Raw genomic sequence first — 20,143 nt, forward strand, 5'->3', positions numbered from 1 at the left:
TTGACTGAGTAGCTAGTACATTGTGACTTACTACTGAATTTTTTTTGAAACATTTGTGAAGGCGTGGAACAAAATCTTTGTTTTGAAGGAGTAATACTAGCTACAAGTTAGGAAGAAAGCTGTTTGTAAGTAAATGGCATATAGTAAACTGAGTATCTATATACCTCTATTCTAAGATGTTAAAATTTTCTAAAAGGTGATTACTGGATTAACTCTGAAATGAAGATAACTTCTGTCTCTGGTGCTTAGCTTTGCTCAGATTAGATTAACAGTTGGACTGAAATTGAGAGGCCATTTTCATTTTTTCTCTCTTTGTGCTGTATTGAGACCATTTATATCTCTAACTGAAGTAGATTTGACTGGTAGGAGGGTTTTACAGGAGGTAAATGCAATGTGGACTGAAACACTTCATCATAGCAATTAGGTCTAAATCCTGTTTCTACCAGAAGGCCTCCGCTACCATCTTCTGATTTGATGCTATTCCTTAGTTTGTCAGAGAATTGGTTAATAGGTAAGTGTCTGTTAACAGTAACTGGAACTGCAAAGCTGGAATTAAAGAAGGGAAAATAATGTAAAGGAAAAGCCTGTAGAACTGCAGTTATGTTTTGCTCTTTTATTTTTCCACATTACTTAAAACAATGTTTAATAGCACTGTATTTTATTTTTTACAACAAAATATTTTCATGTACTCATTTCCTGCTTGTAACTGAAAACTTCATACAACAGTCACTAAATGTCAGCACCTAAATCTTCGTAATACTATTGTTCTGTAGTGCGGTTTTGTTATGTTTGGGACCATGGTTAGAGATCTTACTCTGTATTCAACATTCTTGTTATTTTTTTGTCAGTGCAAAATGTTTTTAAGGGGAGATAAACATTTACAGCGTATTGGTAGTAAGGCCATGATTCTAACGTGAAACAAAGAGTTAACATTGGTGTTCATCCATTAACTAAAGAATACAGAAGTTTTACTTTTCTCATACTTGGTTTCTGTTTGCATATGATAACCTATGCTTTATGAAACTACAAGACTCCGATGTATCAAAAAAACCCCAGAACAACGATATTTTTTTATTTAGTGGTAGGTGTGTATTTTGTTTTTTAAGCTTGTTTTTCCAGGTGATAAATTGAACTACCTTTATCATTTGGATACATATTATAGGCCTTTAAAAATGCGGACAATTCTAAACAGTTTCTTAGGGTCAAAAATTCAGATATCCATTAAGCTTCTTGAAGAAAGGGAAAAATGAAAGTAATAAAAATCCCCCCCAATATATTTTAACGTACGTAAATTCTTGAACATGGTATTTTTATACAAAGCTATATTTTAATCATAAATGCCATTCTATTCCTCAGTCAATTATTATGACAAATATAGGACACAAAACCATTTTATTGCAATGATTAGAACACCACTTCTCCACCTTCTTTATAAAAAAAAAAAAACCAACAAAACACTAAAAAACCCCACACCAAAACAACAAACCCAAAACAACAAAAAAACAAAACCCCAAACTCCAGAGATCTATATCCTCAGCTGGTGTAAAGCAGCACAGCATCTTTGAAGTCATACAGACACTTGGCTGGTGAGAATCCAGCCCTGGAGATGTAGTGCACAACAGTAGTCTGATGTAAGATACGTTTAGCCACAGGAGTTCCAAAGCACTCCAGCACAGCGGGTTCAGACAAGTGCATTTCAGCCCACCAGCATATTTCAAATGGTGTGCTGGTTATATGGATTAAACTTTTGATGACATTTTTCATAGCAAGAACAGCAGAAACAACAGGAGCTTTGAAAATAAAGATAGACTATTTAAATAGATGATAAAAATCGTAACACTACTAGGTAGACTAGTGTTAAATAAAAACTGTCTGTAGGTTTATAATAAATTAAAAATAACCTTTGGGTTTGAGTCTGCAGTATTTAGGGAGAAGTGAAATTATTGAACGTCTGGATTTGTAGAGCTACTGGAGTGCATTTCAAAGTACTGCAGTGGTATGAAATTAAACCCTTTAAAATAAATTATACCGTGATCTGTGTAAAATTATAAATTGATAGCAAGTAATTATCCTGGATCATAGCCAGTGAAGTGTTGGTAGACCAGGTAAATTGAATGTGTTGTTCGTTCATTTTCTGTGAAAGCAATTTAGCATACGCGGGGCATAATTTCATGCTGGCACTTGTTAATGGATGAGTAATAAATCAGGCCACAGAACTCCTTAGAAACATGAAAAAATGAAGCTGTAGTTCAATAAAAATAATAAAGTGCTTTAAATGAGCATTTGTTGTTTACTACATTGTTTCTCATTTCATGGTAGACATCAAAACCAACCCAATGAAATATGATAGTAGTGCTCTAGAGTAAGTAAAACTGAGCCTGTTACTTACTGTAGTCAATATTTCCATGTATTTTCTTGTCTTGATGTTAGACTTAGTTTACTGTGGGATCACAGGAGAAGCTTATAGTATGGGTTGAACTTGCACAGACATAAAGATCACCATAAATATTCTCTATTTTAAAGTTTCCATTTGCAAAAATGCGGATGTAAGAAGAAGGAAGCAAAAAGAGCAATTTGGAAACAGTTCATATCCAGTGTATGTAGCCAGTTTGCCTGAAATACACTGTTCAGTTTTGTAAGACAGAAGAGGGTTGCTGGGAATGTATAGAAATCTGACAATTTATTCCAAGTCCATTGAGTGATAGCTGCTATAATATGGATGCTTCTTCCATGGCTTCAATCCACCTAAAAAGGGCAGGAAAGAAAAAGTGGTACATATAATTCTATATGCATTTTAAGAACATACGTATTTTAAGAAAAAAAAGTATTTTAAGAATGTAAAGCCTGAAGAGGACTGTATTTCCCATTCCAGCTCTAATGAGGAACTATAGTTTTGTGATTAAAGCAGGGAACTGGGTACTAGGACTCTTGCGTTCTAGAACAACCTTTACCAGTAATTTATTGTAAAATCTCAAAGATAGTACGAGTGCTGTCTTAGAATAGGAAAAATGAAACCACTGAAGTATGTTTAAAAGCAACAAAACCTCCCATAAACACTCATTTCCTTCCCTGTGTGTCTTGAGGTGCTGGCATTTTTATTACTAATTTCATGACTATTTTATTATGTGGAAGCAGTAGCATTAGAATGGGAAATCTAAACAATTATTTGTTGATGAGGAAACTAAGAGATGGATAAATAGAACACATAAATCCGAGACGTTTCTGTACAGTAATCACATTTGACAGACTTCTAGGCATGACTCTTGAGACTCAGCCTCCTCGTTACCTGTACAAGGGAGCAAATTCTCCTTCCTGAAGGAACTGAAAAGCACCAGGTAGATTTTTAATGTCACCCAAGCCAGTCACATGCAATTGGGCTTAATCAACACTCTGAAAGCTGTTTGTTTCCTCTGTTATTAAGGCGTTCTGAATTGAAGGAGAGGAAAAAGCCCTACATAAGATTTTGGACCTGCGCACTGGCTAGTGTGGAATTCTACCCCCGTACCTCTGTGCTGAATTGTTATCCTCTGCTCGGAAGCTATAAAAGAGAGTCTGCTTGTGGTAGAGATGGAAAACTGTATCCGTACTTCCTTCCTCCTTTTCTGGGGCAATGGTGAAACCCAACAAAGGCAAACTTTCTGTGGCAACTTTGTCCTGAAAGCAAACAAGAAGGGAACCAAAATTTAGAGAGAAGGCTCGTAACGGTTTGAGGGCTCTTTCTGAAAAACAAATAATGATATGACCATTCTCTGACAGGGCTGCAAAAGCAGTACTGTGAATCTTCTGCGGGACTGGTGTCTCTTACTTAAACAGGAGCAGTGCCTGTGTACTGCACATGTTTATCTAATCTTAGTCCTGAACTCAAACACCACCTCTGAAAGTCCAGTTCTTCATGATCATCCATGTGGCCATGAAGGTCAAATTAGCAATTACTTTAATGGCTATCTTTAACATAATGGTTCAGGAGGCAAACTAGAGGTTACTGAGAGTATGGGACAGTACAGCAGCAGTTCTGAAGGCCTGAGACCCATTCCCATTTATGTTCCTTTCAACCATTTTTATTTGCTGAGTGCAAGTAGTAGTCTTTTTGGTACCTTGTCATTTCCTTTCATAGCACTAGCCACTTTTTTAGAAATCTGCACGGTCTCAAACAGCATACTTGCTTTCCAAAATGCTGCTTTGAAATTTCTGAGCTGGTAATACAATTACTTGTTAATTTACTCCTAAGAAACATCCATGAATTTTGCTTGCCAGACACTGCTTTGTACAAGTTAAAGAAAACAATAATCCTTAATCAAATTGCAGTTTAGCTGTTACTGATAACTGCAGTTTTGGTCACTGTATTTAGGTAATGTTTTCTATATGTGTATGTTGCCTTTGCCTCTGCTTTTAGAAGCTAAATTGCAAATGGAATGCAAAGTGTAATTAGCCATCCATTGGTTTTTCCCTATTGTTGAACCAGAAATGATCACTTCTAATGTTAGCAGAGGAAAGGTAAATTGGATACAGAATTTGATGCTAATGGTCTGAATTGCTGGCCAAATCATGAACTCTTTTGTGCCTCAATCTCCTCATCTGTTTAAAGGGGATAATGTTGCTTCATGCAGCCATCACAGTGGTGATAAAAGTTTAAATAATTGGTGTTTGCAAAGTGTTCTGAAGGCTTAAAGTACCAAATATTGCTATTATTATAGTTCTTGCATTCTGTGTCCTTTGTTCAGCAAAATGAATTTTTATGCTTCTGCTTATGAAATCTGTCAGTTATAATCAAACTTTATATCACACTTATTTCAAGTTTATTTGTATTGCAGCTATTCACAAAGGAGAAGAAATTAAAATAAGGAAAGGGACTGGGAAGAGACAAAATACATAAAAATGACCTAGTTGATATCCAACCTCCTTGGCTGTAAGGAGGAGCTTACAGGCCAATACACAAGGCAGTATTCTCACCTCTGCAGACTGCCTCCTGTCTTTCCCTGTTGGTACTAGTAGGACAAATGTGTCCTATTTATACTTGCAAAACTACAAGATTCTCCTCCCCACCAGAAATGGATCATAGCACCATCTATCTACAAAATATCTGGCAGTTACCAAGTGCACCAGAGAATGCCTAAGGACCTTGAAGTCTTTAGGTGTAAATATGTAGACTAAGGTTCACAGTGGTTGACAGTATATAATAGCATGAATAGCAAGAAGTCAAATAATGAAGGGCAGTTTGTGCAGAGGGCTGCCGAGGTCCAGCTACAGCTGTGGCTGGGCACCTCAGCTAAGGACAGCTCCCTGGGGACTCAGTCTGTTAGGACCAGGTCTCAGAAGGCAGGTAGTTGTGATAACTACCATTTATACCTTTCACATTTACTTGTGCTGCCTGTAGAGAGTAAAGAAGGGAACTCGGATAGGAAGCTATTTCAAGTCAGATTGCACAGTACCTCATTTGCTATGTAGGTGTAGAGGACTTTGCCTTTGATAACAAACCAGCGTTTCTTCCAGTGTCTTTTGCCTCTCTTACATCTGCTGAGGTAACCACTGATGGTAGCTCCCTCTCCTGAGGCTGCCACCTGGAGCAGAGTAGGAGAAATCAGGATTTGTAACAGCAAAGGGTTTTCCCCTCCTGATTATGCATGTTCACATCACACCAGACAACCAGGTCTATGTCTGTGAAACCGTAAGTAGACCATTAAAAGTATCGAGACAGAAAAAATATAAGCATGGTATTATGGTTCTTTTTAACTGTTTGAAGATTTCTGGTTAAACTTAGTTCTCAGTAACTCTGATGGAAAATACGCAGTTGAGTTATTATTGAGGTCAGGAAGTTTACAGTTGTGTTCTGAGAAGCCAAACTTGTCCCTTTTCCCAGGTCTGTTTTTTTGGTGCATTAAAAGTACATGCTTCCAAAAGGGAATTACAGTCTTGTGGCTGAACGCTTCTAAGATGTGGGTATATTTAGGATTTTGCAATGGTTTTATATGGTATGTTAATCACTTGACTATGACTTGGTTTCATTTGTGAAATAATATTTCTGAGAAGTTACCCCTCTCACAGAAGTATTTTGAGATCTAAGTGCTTAATGTTCTTAAAGATACAGATTTTGAGTAGATGGAACTATACACACACACACACATTGCAGTGTATATCATTAGTTACAATAGTAAACTGCAATAGTATTGGATTTAGAAATGAAGGGCAGAGATTCGAAACCAGCTTTTGTAGCACTGACACAAGAGAAGACTGAGCAGTAATACAGCAGTGTTTTGCAGCAGAACAGAAATGTTCCAGGATCTTGGTAAAGCAAGTTAGAAAAAGTTATGGAGCAATGCTATTGTGAGACAGTTCATATTAATAAACACGTGCTGCCTCCTTGTGGATAGAAAGGCAATGCTTTTTTCCTAATGGGGCTGAAATTTTGCCTGCCGGTTCTTTCAGTATTCAATTCGTGTGTTTGTATTACATGCTTGTATCTTTGGCTCAGTTTCATGTCAGCACAAACAAACCTCAAGAAATTCCAGTGTCTCGACTGTACAATGAGTTCAGCAAGATGTTTGCATCCTGTTCTCTTTAATACAACAATGAATACCTGCTGATTTCAGTGAAATGGGAGTACCTTAGTGTGCTTGAGTTCAATGGGCAACTTAGCTACCTAGACTACATCAACATGATTGGCACCTTGTACCTAGAAAGAAAACTAATATAGCTGGAGAAATCCTGGCCCCATTGAAATTGGTGGGAATTTTATTTGTTTACGTTGGTGGGATCAAGATTTTAACCCTTTGATTTGAAATAGTTTGGTTTGAGCTGGAGGGAAGGTGCCTGATTAAACATGTATGCTCCTGAATTGATTGCCAAGGACTAGAGTCTATTCCCTAAGTAAGCAGTATTTTATTTCTCTTGAAATCAAAGTAAGATTTCAGAAGTAAGGGTCTTGTCAAAAAAGGTAACTGGTCAACAGTATATCATGCTCTGTTGATACCTGTCATTGTCTATGATCTGCCTTGTTTTACTATTTAGTACCTTGAAGTCGCCTTAGTTTTCTAAAGACTTCACAGGCTGATGAGCAAATTAAAGTACATTGCTCTAATTGGGTTTCTCAGTGGGCTCAAGAAGCTTCTGTGGCATCTTCAGAGCTCAGAGTATTTTGTATTTTAAACACTATTGTGAAAAACAAAAAAATAATTGCATGATGAAAGTAGACAAGGGCATGGGCTGAGCCCACTGCACACAGAATAAATTATAAACATAGCTGCTGAAGTATGAGTGCACAGTTCTCTACAGTTCCTTGCCTTTCTCAGGCAGCTTGGTCCTACCTCCATAAGAGCTGAAGGGATCTTCTTCTGTTTCTTAAAAGATGAATAATGAATATTGTGGAAAACAGAGGAGAAGGCACTGCTTGAACACCTGGATGAAGTTGGAGGGAAGCTCATACTTAGTGGCCGCTCTGCAAGATTAAGAAAATTCAGAAAGGGAAGGGGTAAATGGATGAATCGGTACATATTAGACTAGGGGTAAGAGATACACAGATGACTAAGGAAAATGCAATGCCTCCTCCATAGCCGGTTTTTACTTAGCTTTTCTTTCAAATCACCCCTTTAAGTCTGATTAGATGGGTGGGTTTCATGGCACCCTAGGTTAATGGTAATAACCTACAGCTACTTGAAAGAATCCTGCAAGAAAGCTGACAAAGCACAAAACACAGCTTGTTTTCTTCTAATTTAAAATCAGCATTAAGCAAATGGCTTTTCTATCTATCCCCTCTATGTTCTGTAACACCTTTGCAGGATAGATTCACTAATTGGACATTCTTTCTGTATGAACCATTCTCTTTTGAGTTCTGCATGGGAGAGAGTTATTCTGTCTCTGTCAATCTCCATTAACCCCCACTTGTCTGAGTTCATATCTTCATGATCTCACTTCTGGCAACACACATTATCTGGAAGCTCTTAGTAAAGTATAGCGTTGTTTTAGCACAAATCTGAGTTATCACTTCTTGGACACACAGTGGCTTGCGGATGCTTCTTTGGTTGTTGTGACAGCATCTGTTCATGTGTTTGCTTGGCTAGTGTGAATTTCTTTAATCAGGATGGAAAAACTAAACTTCATCTGTCCCCTCCTTTTTATCCTTGACAATATAATGTGCCTACTTTTAGAGATTGTCCACATGAATAGTTGTGCAAGAACATTATTTCCTGTTCATTCTCTGTTCATATATATGTAACCACTGCCCCCCCTTTTATCTTTGATTTGGATGTGTATTTAAATCAGAAAAGGGACTTATAGAGTAGGACAATAATACACAGTTCTAGTTAGGCAGTAGCTCTTCTGCTTTGAATTCATGCTTTCATCTGTAACTAGATAAACTCCCCATGTAGAAAAGCTCTTACTGACTCTGCACTTTACTCCAGCATTTCTTGTTGTAAAAGCTACAACATGGATGAGGACAGTGAGGAACTGTAAAGCCACTGTTTTACTTTAATGGATAATTCATTAGAAATGACAGGGAAGAGCTACCACCTATAATTACATCACAGAATAGAATATTTCAGTTGGAAGGGACCTACAATGATCATCTAGTCCAACTGCCTGACCAATTCAGGGCTGCCCAAAAGTTAAAGCATGTTATTAAGGGCATTGTCCAAATGGCTCTTAAACACTGACAGGCTTGGGGCATCAACCACCTCTCTAGAAAGCCTGTTCCAGTGTTTGATCACCCTCTGGGTAAAGAAGTGTTTCCTAATGTCAAGTCTGAACCTCCTCTGAAGAAGCTTTGAACCATTCCCATGTGTCCTGTCCCTGGATCCCAGGGAGAAGAGATCAGCACCTCCCCTCCTCAGGAAGCTGCAGAGAGCAATGAGGTCACACCTCAGCCTCCTTTTCTCCAAACTAGACAAACCCAGAGTCCTCAGCTGCTCCTCATAGGACATAATTTCTATCATTATTCTAGTTTATCAACAGGCCAGGGGAGCCCTCGGGGAACCTGGCTTACTAAAACAGTTTTAGCTGTCACACAGCGTGGCACTCCTGGGACCTCAATACACATGCCTTGTGCTTGAAATGAGAAGTCCTCTTTAACAAAACACAGCATGGTAGGCAGATCCTAAAGCCTCCCCATTATACAGGCAGGAAATGGGTTTGTCAGTTTTGCCAAGAATGAAGAAACCTTACCTCTTTTCTTAAGTTCCACATAGCAGCTATCGCAGACTTTGGCTGCTTGATCTTTGAGGTACTTCATAGGGTACTTGTTTCTTGAACAATTTCGACATATAATCTGTTCCAGCAAGGAGAGATGTATGTGAATATAATTTAAATTTATATATATGCAATACAAAACAAATCCTCTGAGCTGGTTGGGAGAGGAAGATGGGTAGCGGACCAAATATGACTCCTAAAACTGTGGCAGTCAGAGTAAGTCTACTTGCTGAAATGTGATTGCTGTAGATTTACACTGTCGTAAGCCAAGCAGAATTGATCACTGGTTTTGGTTGCACACCATTGCTGTGCCTGTCTCCCCAGGAACTTATACCTTCCCACTAGTGAATCACAGAAAGACCACTTTAACATTACTTCTGTTTTCATAGCTTTGTTAGTAACATTGTTTTCTTAAGCAAGCTCGCATGTTCCCGCTATCCCTGTGTAGGTACAGACTGATTTTCTCTGTGGAATTAGAAAGAAGATTAAGTAAATGCCTTTTCATACTAGCAAAAATTACTGATAGTTTGATTAAAAAAAAATCACTGAGGCTAAAAGACAGTCATGGTTTAAAACAGAACTGCAGGTTTATGTGTATAAACAAATCTTTAGAGTCAGTGATAAAGGGACAAAACCAAGAAAGCTTATAGATTCCCTTGGCTTTAGGGCAAAAGGCAGCAGCTCTTCAATGGAGCACAGAGGAAACTTTCCCTTTGGTCACTGACCAAACCATGCTCTACTGCTGAGTTTCTTCACTTTTCTTGGAAGATAATTTTACCAGTTGTTATTAGGAAAAGGACATGGACTATAGATGTGCTACTGCTCTGGTCCAGAACAGAGCCTATATTTTTAGTGTATTGCTTCATTGTTTCTAGAGCTAGCTGTATGTCAGATATAATGGCTGGACTTGGCAACAATTATCCTGTAAGACGTCAACTACTAGTCTTTGGGAATTAATTTGACCCTCAAGGGAAGGTTACTGTTGTTCCTACTAGAGTCATTAGAAACCTAATTACCTAATTTAGCATGCACTAACAGGTTCTGTGAGAAGTTAAATTCCCGTCTTGGTGTTGCTACACATTTGCAGAAGTTACAGCAGTGGCAGCCAGTGTCCTAGAGGTGTGAATAAAGCCTCCCTGAGAAGCTTGTACAGTTCTTACCTTCCCACAGGCATGGCAATGATGTCGCCTCAAAGTGAGGGTAAAGTCACAGCCGCAGTTCATGCACATCATGACATGGGACACAGGTACCAAAGTAGGAGGCCTCTCACCCAAGGGTATTCCAATCCTTTCCCTTAGCTTAAAATCAAGCAAGAACAAATGAAGAAGCATCCACACTTCCAAAGTACACTCAGTCAGCCCTGCTCCATCATATACAATTCTCCTCTCATTTCAGTCTAACCTTCACCTGCTAAGATCCCCAAATTTTCTAATTCCTAATGCACATTGTAAGTGAGATACAGCTGCTTCAGCACTGAAAGACTGTGGCTCATCAGTACATGGTGCTGTTAAAGCCAGAATCACAACAGGTAAAAATCTATGTAGATCTATTATTGGTCAGGCACTGACACTCTTCCACATCAGACAAGGATCTGATTCATTGCATATGCAAATTACAGGTAAGAACATGAGTTAAAGCCATCTTTTTATTAACAGCTTTTGAAATAATATCCATAAAAAGCTCTATAGCTTTCAATCGAAAAGGGCCTGAGCTCTTTATGTCGTTATACCTTGGGACAGTTCTATATCGGGGAAGAGAGAGTACAGAAAACAGTAAAACCAAAGATTAATTTACTCCCACACAATCCACGTCTGATCAATGCTTTCCATGGCTGATCCAAATATATGTAAGCAGCTTTAGAAAATGTATTCACTGTTTGTTTAGCCTGCAGAAAAGGAGGCTGAGGGGAGACCTCATCGCTCTCTACAACTACCTGAAAGGAGGTTGTAGCGAGGTGGGGGTCGGTCTCTTCTCCCAAGTAACAAGTGATAGGACGAGAGGAAATGGCCTCAAGTTGTGCCAGGGGAGGTTTAGATTGGATGTGAGGAAAAATTTCTTTACTGAAAGAGTGGTGAAACATTGGAACAGGCTGCCCAGGGAAGTGGTGGAGTCCCCATCTCTGGAGGTATTTAAAAGACGTGTAGATGAGGCACTTAGGGACATGGTTTAGTGGGCATGGTGGTGTTGGGTTGACGGTTGGACTCGATGATCTTAGAGGTCTTTTCCAACCTCAATGATTCTATGATTCTATTTCTTGGAATACACTACATTGCAGTGTTGTACAGGTGCATTTGCTCCAAGCCCAGGGAGCCATGGTCAATGTGGAACTGAACGCAATCTAATAAGCTGTGCTAAGAAGCTGTGTTACTTCATGTTTGGCACCAAAGTATTATGGGTACTCCACTGTCAGTTCACAGCAGCTTAGTGTTTGGCACAAGTAGCGTAAGCTTGTGCCTTTGAAGGACTGTTTGTTAGCAGGGTTTCCTATGAGGAAATTAGACTTCTGCAGACAAATAGGATTTAAACACTGAAAAATCAAATTCCTCCAAATTTCTCCTTGTGCACATTCAGGTTTACATCAGAAGCAGAGCTGCAAAAGAAATTCTTTTTTCATTTGTTGAAAAAGGATTTGGTTTAGGTTGCTATACTAACTAATTTCTAATTTTTTCTTGTTAAATATTTGAAAGAAGATTAGCTTCAGGCCACAAGGAAAATGCTGTTTTGTTTTTTGAATTCATTTTTTACTTTCTGAAGTCTTCAAAAATTAAATTACAGAATCACAGAATGGCTGAGGTTGGAAGGGACCTCTGGAGGTCATCTGGTCCAACCCGCCTGCTCAGGCAGGGACACCTGGAGCCAGCTGCCCAGGACCGAGGCCAGGCGGCTTTTGAATATCGCCAAGGATGGAGACGCCACAACCTCCCTGGGCAACCTGTGCCAGTGCTCAGTCACCTGCAGAGTGAAAAAGTGTTTCCTGATGTTTGAGAGAACCTCCTGTGTTTCAGTTTGTGCCCACTGCCTCTGGTCCAGTCACTGGGCACCACTGGGAAGAGCCTGGCTCCATCTTCTTTGTACCCTCCCTTCAGGTAGTTATACACATTGATGAGATCCCCCCCGAGCCTTCTCTTCTCCAGGCTGAACAGTCCCAGCTCTCAGCCTGCGAGCTGTCTCTCTTGTAGTGGGGAGCCCAGCACTGGACACAGACTCCAGGTGTGGCCTCACCAGCACTCTTTTTTCCCCAATTAGTCTTATTTAGTAAAACTGGGGTTCTACATAACCTAAAATAGCTTTTTTATTTTTTGTCAGATGCATTCTTTGCCTTCTTAATTGGGAGTAGTACAACTGAAATGAATGAGATAACAATAATATACATCAATTGTGCTGGTACAATTAGAATATTGCTGGTGGGGTTTGCACTGGCAGTGACTTTATTGTGTGTATGATATTAGTGTTAACTAATGGGTAGTTTTGTTTTCTTAAAATCTACGAAGTTTTTAGTTATTTTTAGTTCATCCAAAATAGTTACCCTTTAGGACAAAATAGTCTTCCTCCAGAAGAACTCTTATTTAAGCAAAGACCACAGAGTATAGAGCGTGATTAACATTTCAGAGGTGTCCCATGAGCTGTGATGAGCCTCGTTATTTAAGCTTGGCATACTGGTTTAAATGAAAATAGTAAGAACGTCTTGCCACTAGGAACTCTGCATTTTATAACCCTCCTTCTTCCCGCCCCCTCCCTTCCCCTTTCAAGCATTGAAAGAGTTGGTCTCCTTTTACCTCCACGCTGCTGTGGAAAGTGGAAGTGTTGTGAGCTTTGTAGTCATCTGGGATGTGTCTGCTGATGCAGCTGTACCAGTCATCCCTTTCCGAGCAAGAGCTGTGGAATGAAATACAGCAGAGCAGTCAATGCCATGCACAGCAGGGACTGAAACAAGCTGTTTCTGGATCAGAGGAGAAAAGCTTCACTTCATGAATGTTTGCTTTTCCCCACCACTGCACTGAACTGGTAATTTTCTGACCAGGACCAAAATTGACTGTTGGACATATTCAGCGGGATGATTAGTGTAGATCCATGGTGACTGTGACTGAGAAGGAACTAAATGCCCAGAAAATTTTTCGAAAGTCTCTGATTACTTGACGATGTTACAGGACGATATGACATGTCTCTCTTTGTCATGTCTGTCCTAGCTTTTTTTAGGCACTCTAGGGCATGTAGCGTTGGCATGGGTTGCTCAGAGTAAGTGCGTTTATGGTCATCTCTACAATGGGGTGCTTAGATGATCTGCGTGTTGGGAAATGCAGAAGTCTGTCACCCATGGTGGAGATGTGAACGCTTTCATTTTACTCTAGCTCCATCACAGACAATTTCCAGTCTCCTGGCAAGAGGCCAGGACAGCAATTTGGGAAGGAAGTTCTGCATTCCCTCTAGTTGCAGTTATGCGTGGAGGCCAGTAGTTCTCCAGACTGGCCCCTAGATGCCCCCTTTGCACAAGGCAAAACAGTGAGCATTTTGCGCTTCTCTGCCAGTCCAGCTATCCCAGAAAAGCAGCAGGGCTCTTAGTGCCTATTACTTCCCAGATGCATTTGCTCTGTTACAGCCATAAGCTGTCCTGCCTGTGTTAGCTGGTTTTCCTGCTGTGACTTCAAACTGTGTGCTTCCTGTCCATCTGAAACTGCACAGCTCTAGCTGTTCCCAGCATCAGTCACAGGAGGGAATGCAACCCAGTGTGGTCTCCCCTCCCCAAGTCATACCAGCTACTCACATTAAAGCTACTCACTAGACTTTGTTGTAAAAATTAGCAATGGCATCATTGCCAGCTGCTGTTCAGCTGTGATTTCCTCACAGCTGTCCTCGTGAAGGCCACCAAACAAGACATCTGAGAACAAGTTGCCTTTTGTGGTCTTAAAAAAAAAAACAAAAAACCCACAAAAAGAAAGGAAATGCCAGATTTTATCAATGATCTCTGATTAGCATCCCTCTGCACCATGAGCATAAGCCCTTGTCTGAAAAACACCAACCTCTGTAAAATTCAACAAGCCTGGAACAGAAATTGGAGCAGAAACTCTGAGCCAGTGTATCTACTGCATATAGGCTAACCTCCGGAAGCCAAGGGGCTATGTTACAGGAGATCATCTCTGGCAAGAGTCACACTACTAGTCAGTCCTTATTACTACCAAAAGTCACGTCAAATTACACCTTCTAAGAAATCTGAAGATGTCTGTATCTTCCAGACAAATCATGTTCACAGTCTGCAAAGCACTAAAAGAAGTCATGGCTTCAACCTTTCTCTAGCTAATTCTTTCTTGGAAATTCTCTTCACTTGAGAATTAAGCTATGATATAAAAACCCAAAGGAAATCATGGCCCATATAGTGATGTAAATTAAAGCCACTTTGGGAAAGACAGATAAGAGGGACAATCTGCTATGAAAAGCCTGATATCTAACTGGCCCCTTTAACCTCTTCTCCACTCCATTAAACATGTCTAGGCAGTAATCACAGGTTATTAGTGTCTAAATGTGGGAATAACACCTGTCTGCTGATGAGTAAGATAAATTATGTCAATTGGCACTGGCCTATTCTTGATTAGCTATTTCACTGGTTGCATGAAGGCTCAGAGGAATTTTTGCTGAACCTCCGAGGCTCAGAGAAGCTCAGACCTTGATTCACCATTGACCACATTTGGTCCTTGTGTGATTTTTGGGCTGCACCTTTTGTGCTGAGCTATCAGTTATCCATGTTGGCTCACATATTCTTCCTTAAGCAAACAGAAAGAGAGGGTTAAATTGCCACTGCAGTCCCCTGGACAGCAGGGGACATCCATGGAACACAGAAACTGGACTGGGATGGGATGGGATTCTGTTGCAGTGCTACCACTGTTACTCTGAATTAGCCTTTTAGGGAGGTAACACTGCATTTTCCCAGTGCTCTGGTATTTTATATGGGCACCACATGGTCACCCCTGTTTCCAAGAACAACATTTCTGAAATGCAAATAAAGTTATAAGACCAGTATGAACCTTCTCCATAAAGGCTCTGTGCTCAGATCTGTTACCAGCTCACTGCAAGCCAGTAACATGGCTCTTCAGGTGAGCGAGCCATTTTCAGCAGGAGATGTAAAGACTTTACAGTGCCATCTGCTCATATAGCCACGTTGACTTCTGAGCTTTGGTCATCCTCATTCTACTGACTTTAGTCCCTGGCACTCGTGCCATACTTCCTCAGTGCATTCACCTTGTCTCATACAAGTGTAAAGGCATTGAGGTATGGGTTGTGATTGTTAACAACTGGTCTCCAGTGCAGACTTGCAGCACCTCCGTGTGAGCAGTAAAAGATACAGTCTTTAGGGACACTTGAAGCCTTCTGGTACTTTTCTGTCTTTGGTGCTCCTTTTGGTGAGTGTAGCAGGCCAAGGATGTTGTGCAGTGGGGTTAGGAGAGGATGCTGTCCCACCGGTGTCTCATCAGCTCTGCCAGCCAGTACAGCAAGGGAGAGGAAAAAATGTTCTTGGGTGACTTACGGCAGTTCGGTCCCAGAATGAGCAGCACAAGGAAGGGAAAGGGGCTCTATCCCAGTGCTCTGATAAGGGTCAGTGCTCTTCTCTGTTATCAGAAGGGCAACCTTAGTCTCAGGCCCTGGTTCTATCTACTACCAAAGAAACACAGCTCGCAGTGGCCTCACATGCTTTGTTTAGGCTATCTAAGCACAGACTTGATATGAGTACAAAAGGCAAAGAAACAACATAACAATGCAAGCAGAACATCCCAAGCTTCTCACTAGGATGACAACTTCAGCTGCCCTGAATAAAGGGGACATGCAGCAGTTATTTCCCCTCTACAATACAGAAGGACTGTACACATCCTGCTTTTGTAACTGGCAGCAGGTAATTCAGAAGTACTGTGTGTATATTTTGAGGGTTGTGATGAGTGTGCAGCTCTAAGAAAATCTCAGATATTTTCTCATTTGCTGGTTATAAAAGGAAATAGACAAAAAGGCTTTGACAGGTGGCAAGTGCTCTGGGAAGGATGAGAGCTCCAAATTCTGATTCTGAATAAGAAAGTGCCCTCCCTGTCTTTCTATTGCACTGTGTAATTTAGGGAAGTCTGCTGTGTTTCCAGCCATGCTGTACTTGGAGACTGATGGTGGGAAAGTCAGTATTTAAAAGCATTGAAGACCTTGTTATTTGGAAGACTTAATTTTAATACCACTGCTAGTGTGCTATGTCTTTTGTAGTAAACTACACCTGAAAATCAAGCCAGCCACCTTTCTGCTGTAGCTCTAGGTAAATTTGCAGAATCATTTTGGGCTAGAAGCATGAAAAAAACAGTACACTGCTGTCTTCTGATCAGAAACTGACCTACAATCTCTTTCTGGCATTAGCTTGTGATCCCAGGACAGAGATCCTGACTCCCAGTTGCAATCAGCACTAGCACTACACAAACTCATTAGTGAAATTCCTTTTATTAGAAAGACCCATGAGGTTGCCAGTAAGGTTAATTTTGGCTTTGTTATTTAAGCACTATTAAATGCTTTTATAACTATTGTATGGTATTACCTAATTACTATTTTCTCCAGCAGTTTTGCAACCCTAGTGCTGTGAGGTAACAAGGGAACTTACAAAAGGGAGATATAACATACTCTTAGTGTCACAGAGAAAAAGTGTGAAAGATAATGGAAGGGACTCAGGCTTCTTAGTAACAGACTTTCTTCTCTTTCTCTTTTAGATGTTATCAAGAGCCGACTTCTAATCTTTACTCAGTATATGAGTTGAATTAGTTACAGTTTATGAGCTTCACATTTATAATGAGTATCTTCATTGTGTAATCAAGCACTCAGCCATTGTCTGTCACAATAGCACAGTTAAAAAAGAATGAGACACCAGTTAAGTCTTGGGTATTGGTCAGACTAATCCAGAGATACAGCTCTAGAATGTAACACCCTCTGCCATGGCTGTTTGGGGACAGTACCTTGCTGACAGGGTCAGGCAATATTCATCATATTCAATCTTCAGGACGTTTTGGGCTTTTTCTGTCACTGGGCGGCTGACCTAGAAACAAATGCCATGAATATGAATGTGGACATGAGTTAAACTGTCTATAACCAGTACACCATACAAGTCTCAATGCATATGGATTTATGATGTCCCAGCCATCTGTTTCATATTTCAATGCAAAGAGATAGGCAGGTAGGATTTTCTGTCTTTTGTATTGCTGGTGTAATGAGGAATGCTCTCTATTTCAGTATGGTGGTGGTGCTAAAGGAAAAAAATCATTTAATCCAACTATAAAGGTAAGGATAAAGTATCAATCAGGGTTCAATTTTAATGTGACAAGCTTAGGAGATGTTTAGTCTGACAAGTGTCAGAGTATTTTGGTTAAAAGTTTTGGCTATTCTTGGAATGAATAGAAATAACTTTCTTCCTGACATGCAGAACTATACAGTGAAGCACTTCAGTTCAGTGAATGCCTGTCTGCAGCAAGGCTCTTTAAGAGCAAAAAAAATACTGAAAAGCTACAGCTCAGCTAAAACCTTTTCCCTGCCATGTAGTGTATTAGTTGCCTACTAATAGCAACAGCCACTTAGGAGAAACATAGCTTCATGTTACTGATACGTTGTTATTAACAAGTATCTATTATGCCAGTGACTCAGTGCTTCAAATGTACCCCAACAAGTACTTGCTCTGCAACTCCTTTTCAGTTAATGGTAGAGTGTTTTGGCAATTCCTACCCCAACTGGGAACCCATAGTTAGTTTTAGACTATCAGGTCTCTAGGGTGATCAGCCTCCCACCTTTTCATAACACCTCAACCCACCTGTGTCGTACCGCTGGAATTAATGATTAGTAACTCTCATCTTGCATGTTTCCCAGATCCCCAAACTCCTGACTTGCCACTTCAAGTCCTCTTTCACATAAATACAACTTGGCATAGGCATATTAGCGATAGAACAGTTATGAAGGTTCTTGGCAGGATGTATGTAATGGATGGCTAAGTAAGAAGCAAAGAGCCCTCCAGCCCAATATCTCCTGTTGTACAGGTACTGGTGCCAATGGATGCTTAGGGAAAGAGTGTAAGAACAGGACAATTGTGTCCAGTTTCTGTAATCTGCAATTTAGAAATTTACTGAAGAAGAGACTGTGTTTATATCATTGCATGTAATAGCTCCCAATACACCTTTTCCCCGTAAAGTTGGCTAATCGCTTTTTGAACCCATTAATGCTTTTGATGAAAACAGTTAAAGGGCACATGAAAACCAGGCAAATGAAAGCTTATGTAAATTTTGAGTGGCAGGAGTTTAAAACCAGGCAGACATAAGCCCTAGTGAATATGTTGTAGGGAACAACCATGTATTGGCTGGAGACAAAAAGAGAGGAATGGACAAAATGGGATAATAAATCTTTTCTGTCTCCAGTTTCATGATCAGATGGTAAATCTGATTTTGGCTTGTATTATTTATGCAGCCTGAATAAGGCTGTCGTACTAAGTCACAGCCTTATAGATAATCTTCTATATGTTAGCTTTATATTATTTTTCCTTGTATCTCCTGTAAGAGGCAAGGGAATCCCCTGACAACAGGTCCATCCCCTCTCCCCCCTTGCCCTCAGCTGGATATAAGACATAAACCGGCAAAGCACTAACAGCCCACTATACAACTTTAATTCCAACTATAATACAGATGAGGCATTACCTTCATGCCTGACACAGCCAAGGTGTTTTTCAGTCGGTATTTGCCATCCTTCTGGGGATATGTGTACAGCAGAACATCATTCATCTATATGAAGAGAAAGACAAAATCAATAATTTGCAATATGGCTTGCAGGCCTGCCCATTACTCCTGGGGGGGATACACAGAACAAGCAGTAACTTGATGAACTGCTAGGACTGTTACTAAAGACAGGCCCAAGCCACACAGCTTAGACCAAGACCCGCATTTCCACAAAACTCCGGGGAGTCTGCATCCAGGACTTTGATTTCTTCCCATTTTTGACTGTTGCTAATGGCTAAGCAAGTAGATAATCAGCTCTTTTTTATTCAGCTTGGGTGAAACTGCTGCTTGTTTTAAGGGCAATGCCATGTTCAAGTTGGGAAGGGAGGCTCTGCATTTACCATGTGGCAATACCAACTAACTTCCCAGGATGCTGCAGCTCTGACTCTCTCAGGGTCCCCCTGACAGTGAAGCTGTAGTGAGGTCAGGGGTAGGGCTGGGCTTCACGGACTTCCATTTTCTGGGCAAAAAGGAAGTGGAGGTGAGGAGAGGTGCCACGATCTGGAGGAATGATTCCGGGAGGAGTGGTTTGGATATTTAAGAGCAGTAACTGTACTTCACTCCTAGCAAAACTCGCCTAGACATATGACAGCTTTGCTGAGTCTGTGGGCTGCAGCAGAGACCCTGGAAGGGCAAAAATGAGAAACTTTTTTTCATTTTATGAGGAAAAAAAATCTGTACCTTAACACCCCAAATATTTCCATAGTTCTCACAGCTCCTTGCAGAATGCATGTTTTTCAAACAGCTTCATACTAAATGGGATCAGATCTTCTCTGCTGTTTGCTGAACTTAATCATAGACATTATTGCAGCCTTTTACCTTCATGCCAACAAACAAATAAATGAAACAGTAGAACTGGACCTTGTAGGTCTTTGCTGGCCTCTCCTTCCCTTACTACTAGAAGGAATAGCAGTATCTGTGGGCCTTAACGTTGCCAAAGTAATGCTTGTGTGTATGCATTCTCTGCTTTACTTGAATGAGCAGGTCATGTTCTCTTGTTGTCTTTCCCAGGCCTCTCACATCAGTACCAATACGCATAAACTCGGACAGCCCCTTGATTACTGAACTGGGATACTATGAACAAAGATGTGCAAGGCAATGTAAAAACAAGGCATAGGTAATACTGTGTAATGCCAGAGACAAGGCATCTTAAATGCAGAAATTCTCAAGAAATTAAAAACTAGACAGAAACCAGCTTCACT

General features: G+C 40.4%; 1 protein-coding gene across 2 annotated transcripts in view; it reads right to left on the reverse strand.

Moving 5' to 3' along the window:
• Positions 1 to 598: 598 nt before the first annotated feature.
• FGD5 (FYVE, RhoGEF and PH domain containing 5) overlaps positions 599 to 20,143 on the reverse strand; it is a 119,370-nt gene continuing 99,825 nt past the window's right edge. For both annotated transcript variants that reach the window (XM_076346773.1, XM_076346772.1), the window contains exons 13-21: positions 18,864 to 18,947; positions 17,145 to 17,224; positions 12,957 to 13,056; positions 10,341 to 10,478; positions 9,157 to 9,259; positions 7,302 to 7,432; positions 5,430 to 5,558; positions 3,506 to 3,654; positions 599 to 2,745 (exon numbers count right to left, since the gene is read on the reverse strand). In XM_076346773.1, the coding sequence (XP_076202888.1) occupies positions 2,709 to 2,745; positions 3,506 to 3,654; positions 5,430 to 5,558; positions 7,302 to 7,432; positions 9,157 to 9,259; positions 10,341 to 10,478; positions 12,957 to 13,056; positions 17,145 to 17,224; positions 18,864 to 18,947 (951 nt within the window). In that variant the 3' untranslated portion in view covers positions 599 to 2,708. The remainder of the gene's footprint in view (positions 2,746 to 3,505; positions 3,655 to 5,429; positions 5,559 to 7,301; positions 7,433 to 9,156; positions 9,260 to 10,340; positions 10,479 to 12,956; positions 13,057 to 17,144; positions 17,225 to 18,863; positions 18,948 to 20,143) is intronic.

Source organism: Aptenodytes patagonicus, chromosome 8 (genome assembly GCF_965638725.1).
Source record: "Aptenodytes patagonicus chromosome 8, bAptPat1.pri.cur, whole genome shotgun sequence".
NCBI classification, from domain to species: Eukaryota; Metazoa; Chordata; class Aves; order Sphenisciformes; family Spheniscidae; genus Aptenodytes; species Aptenodytes patagonicus.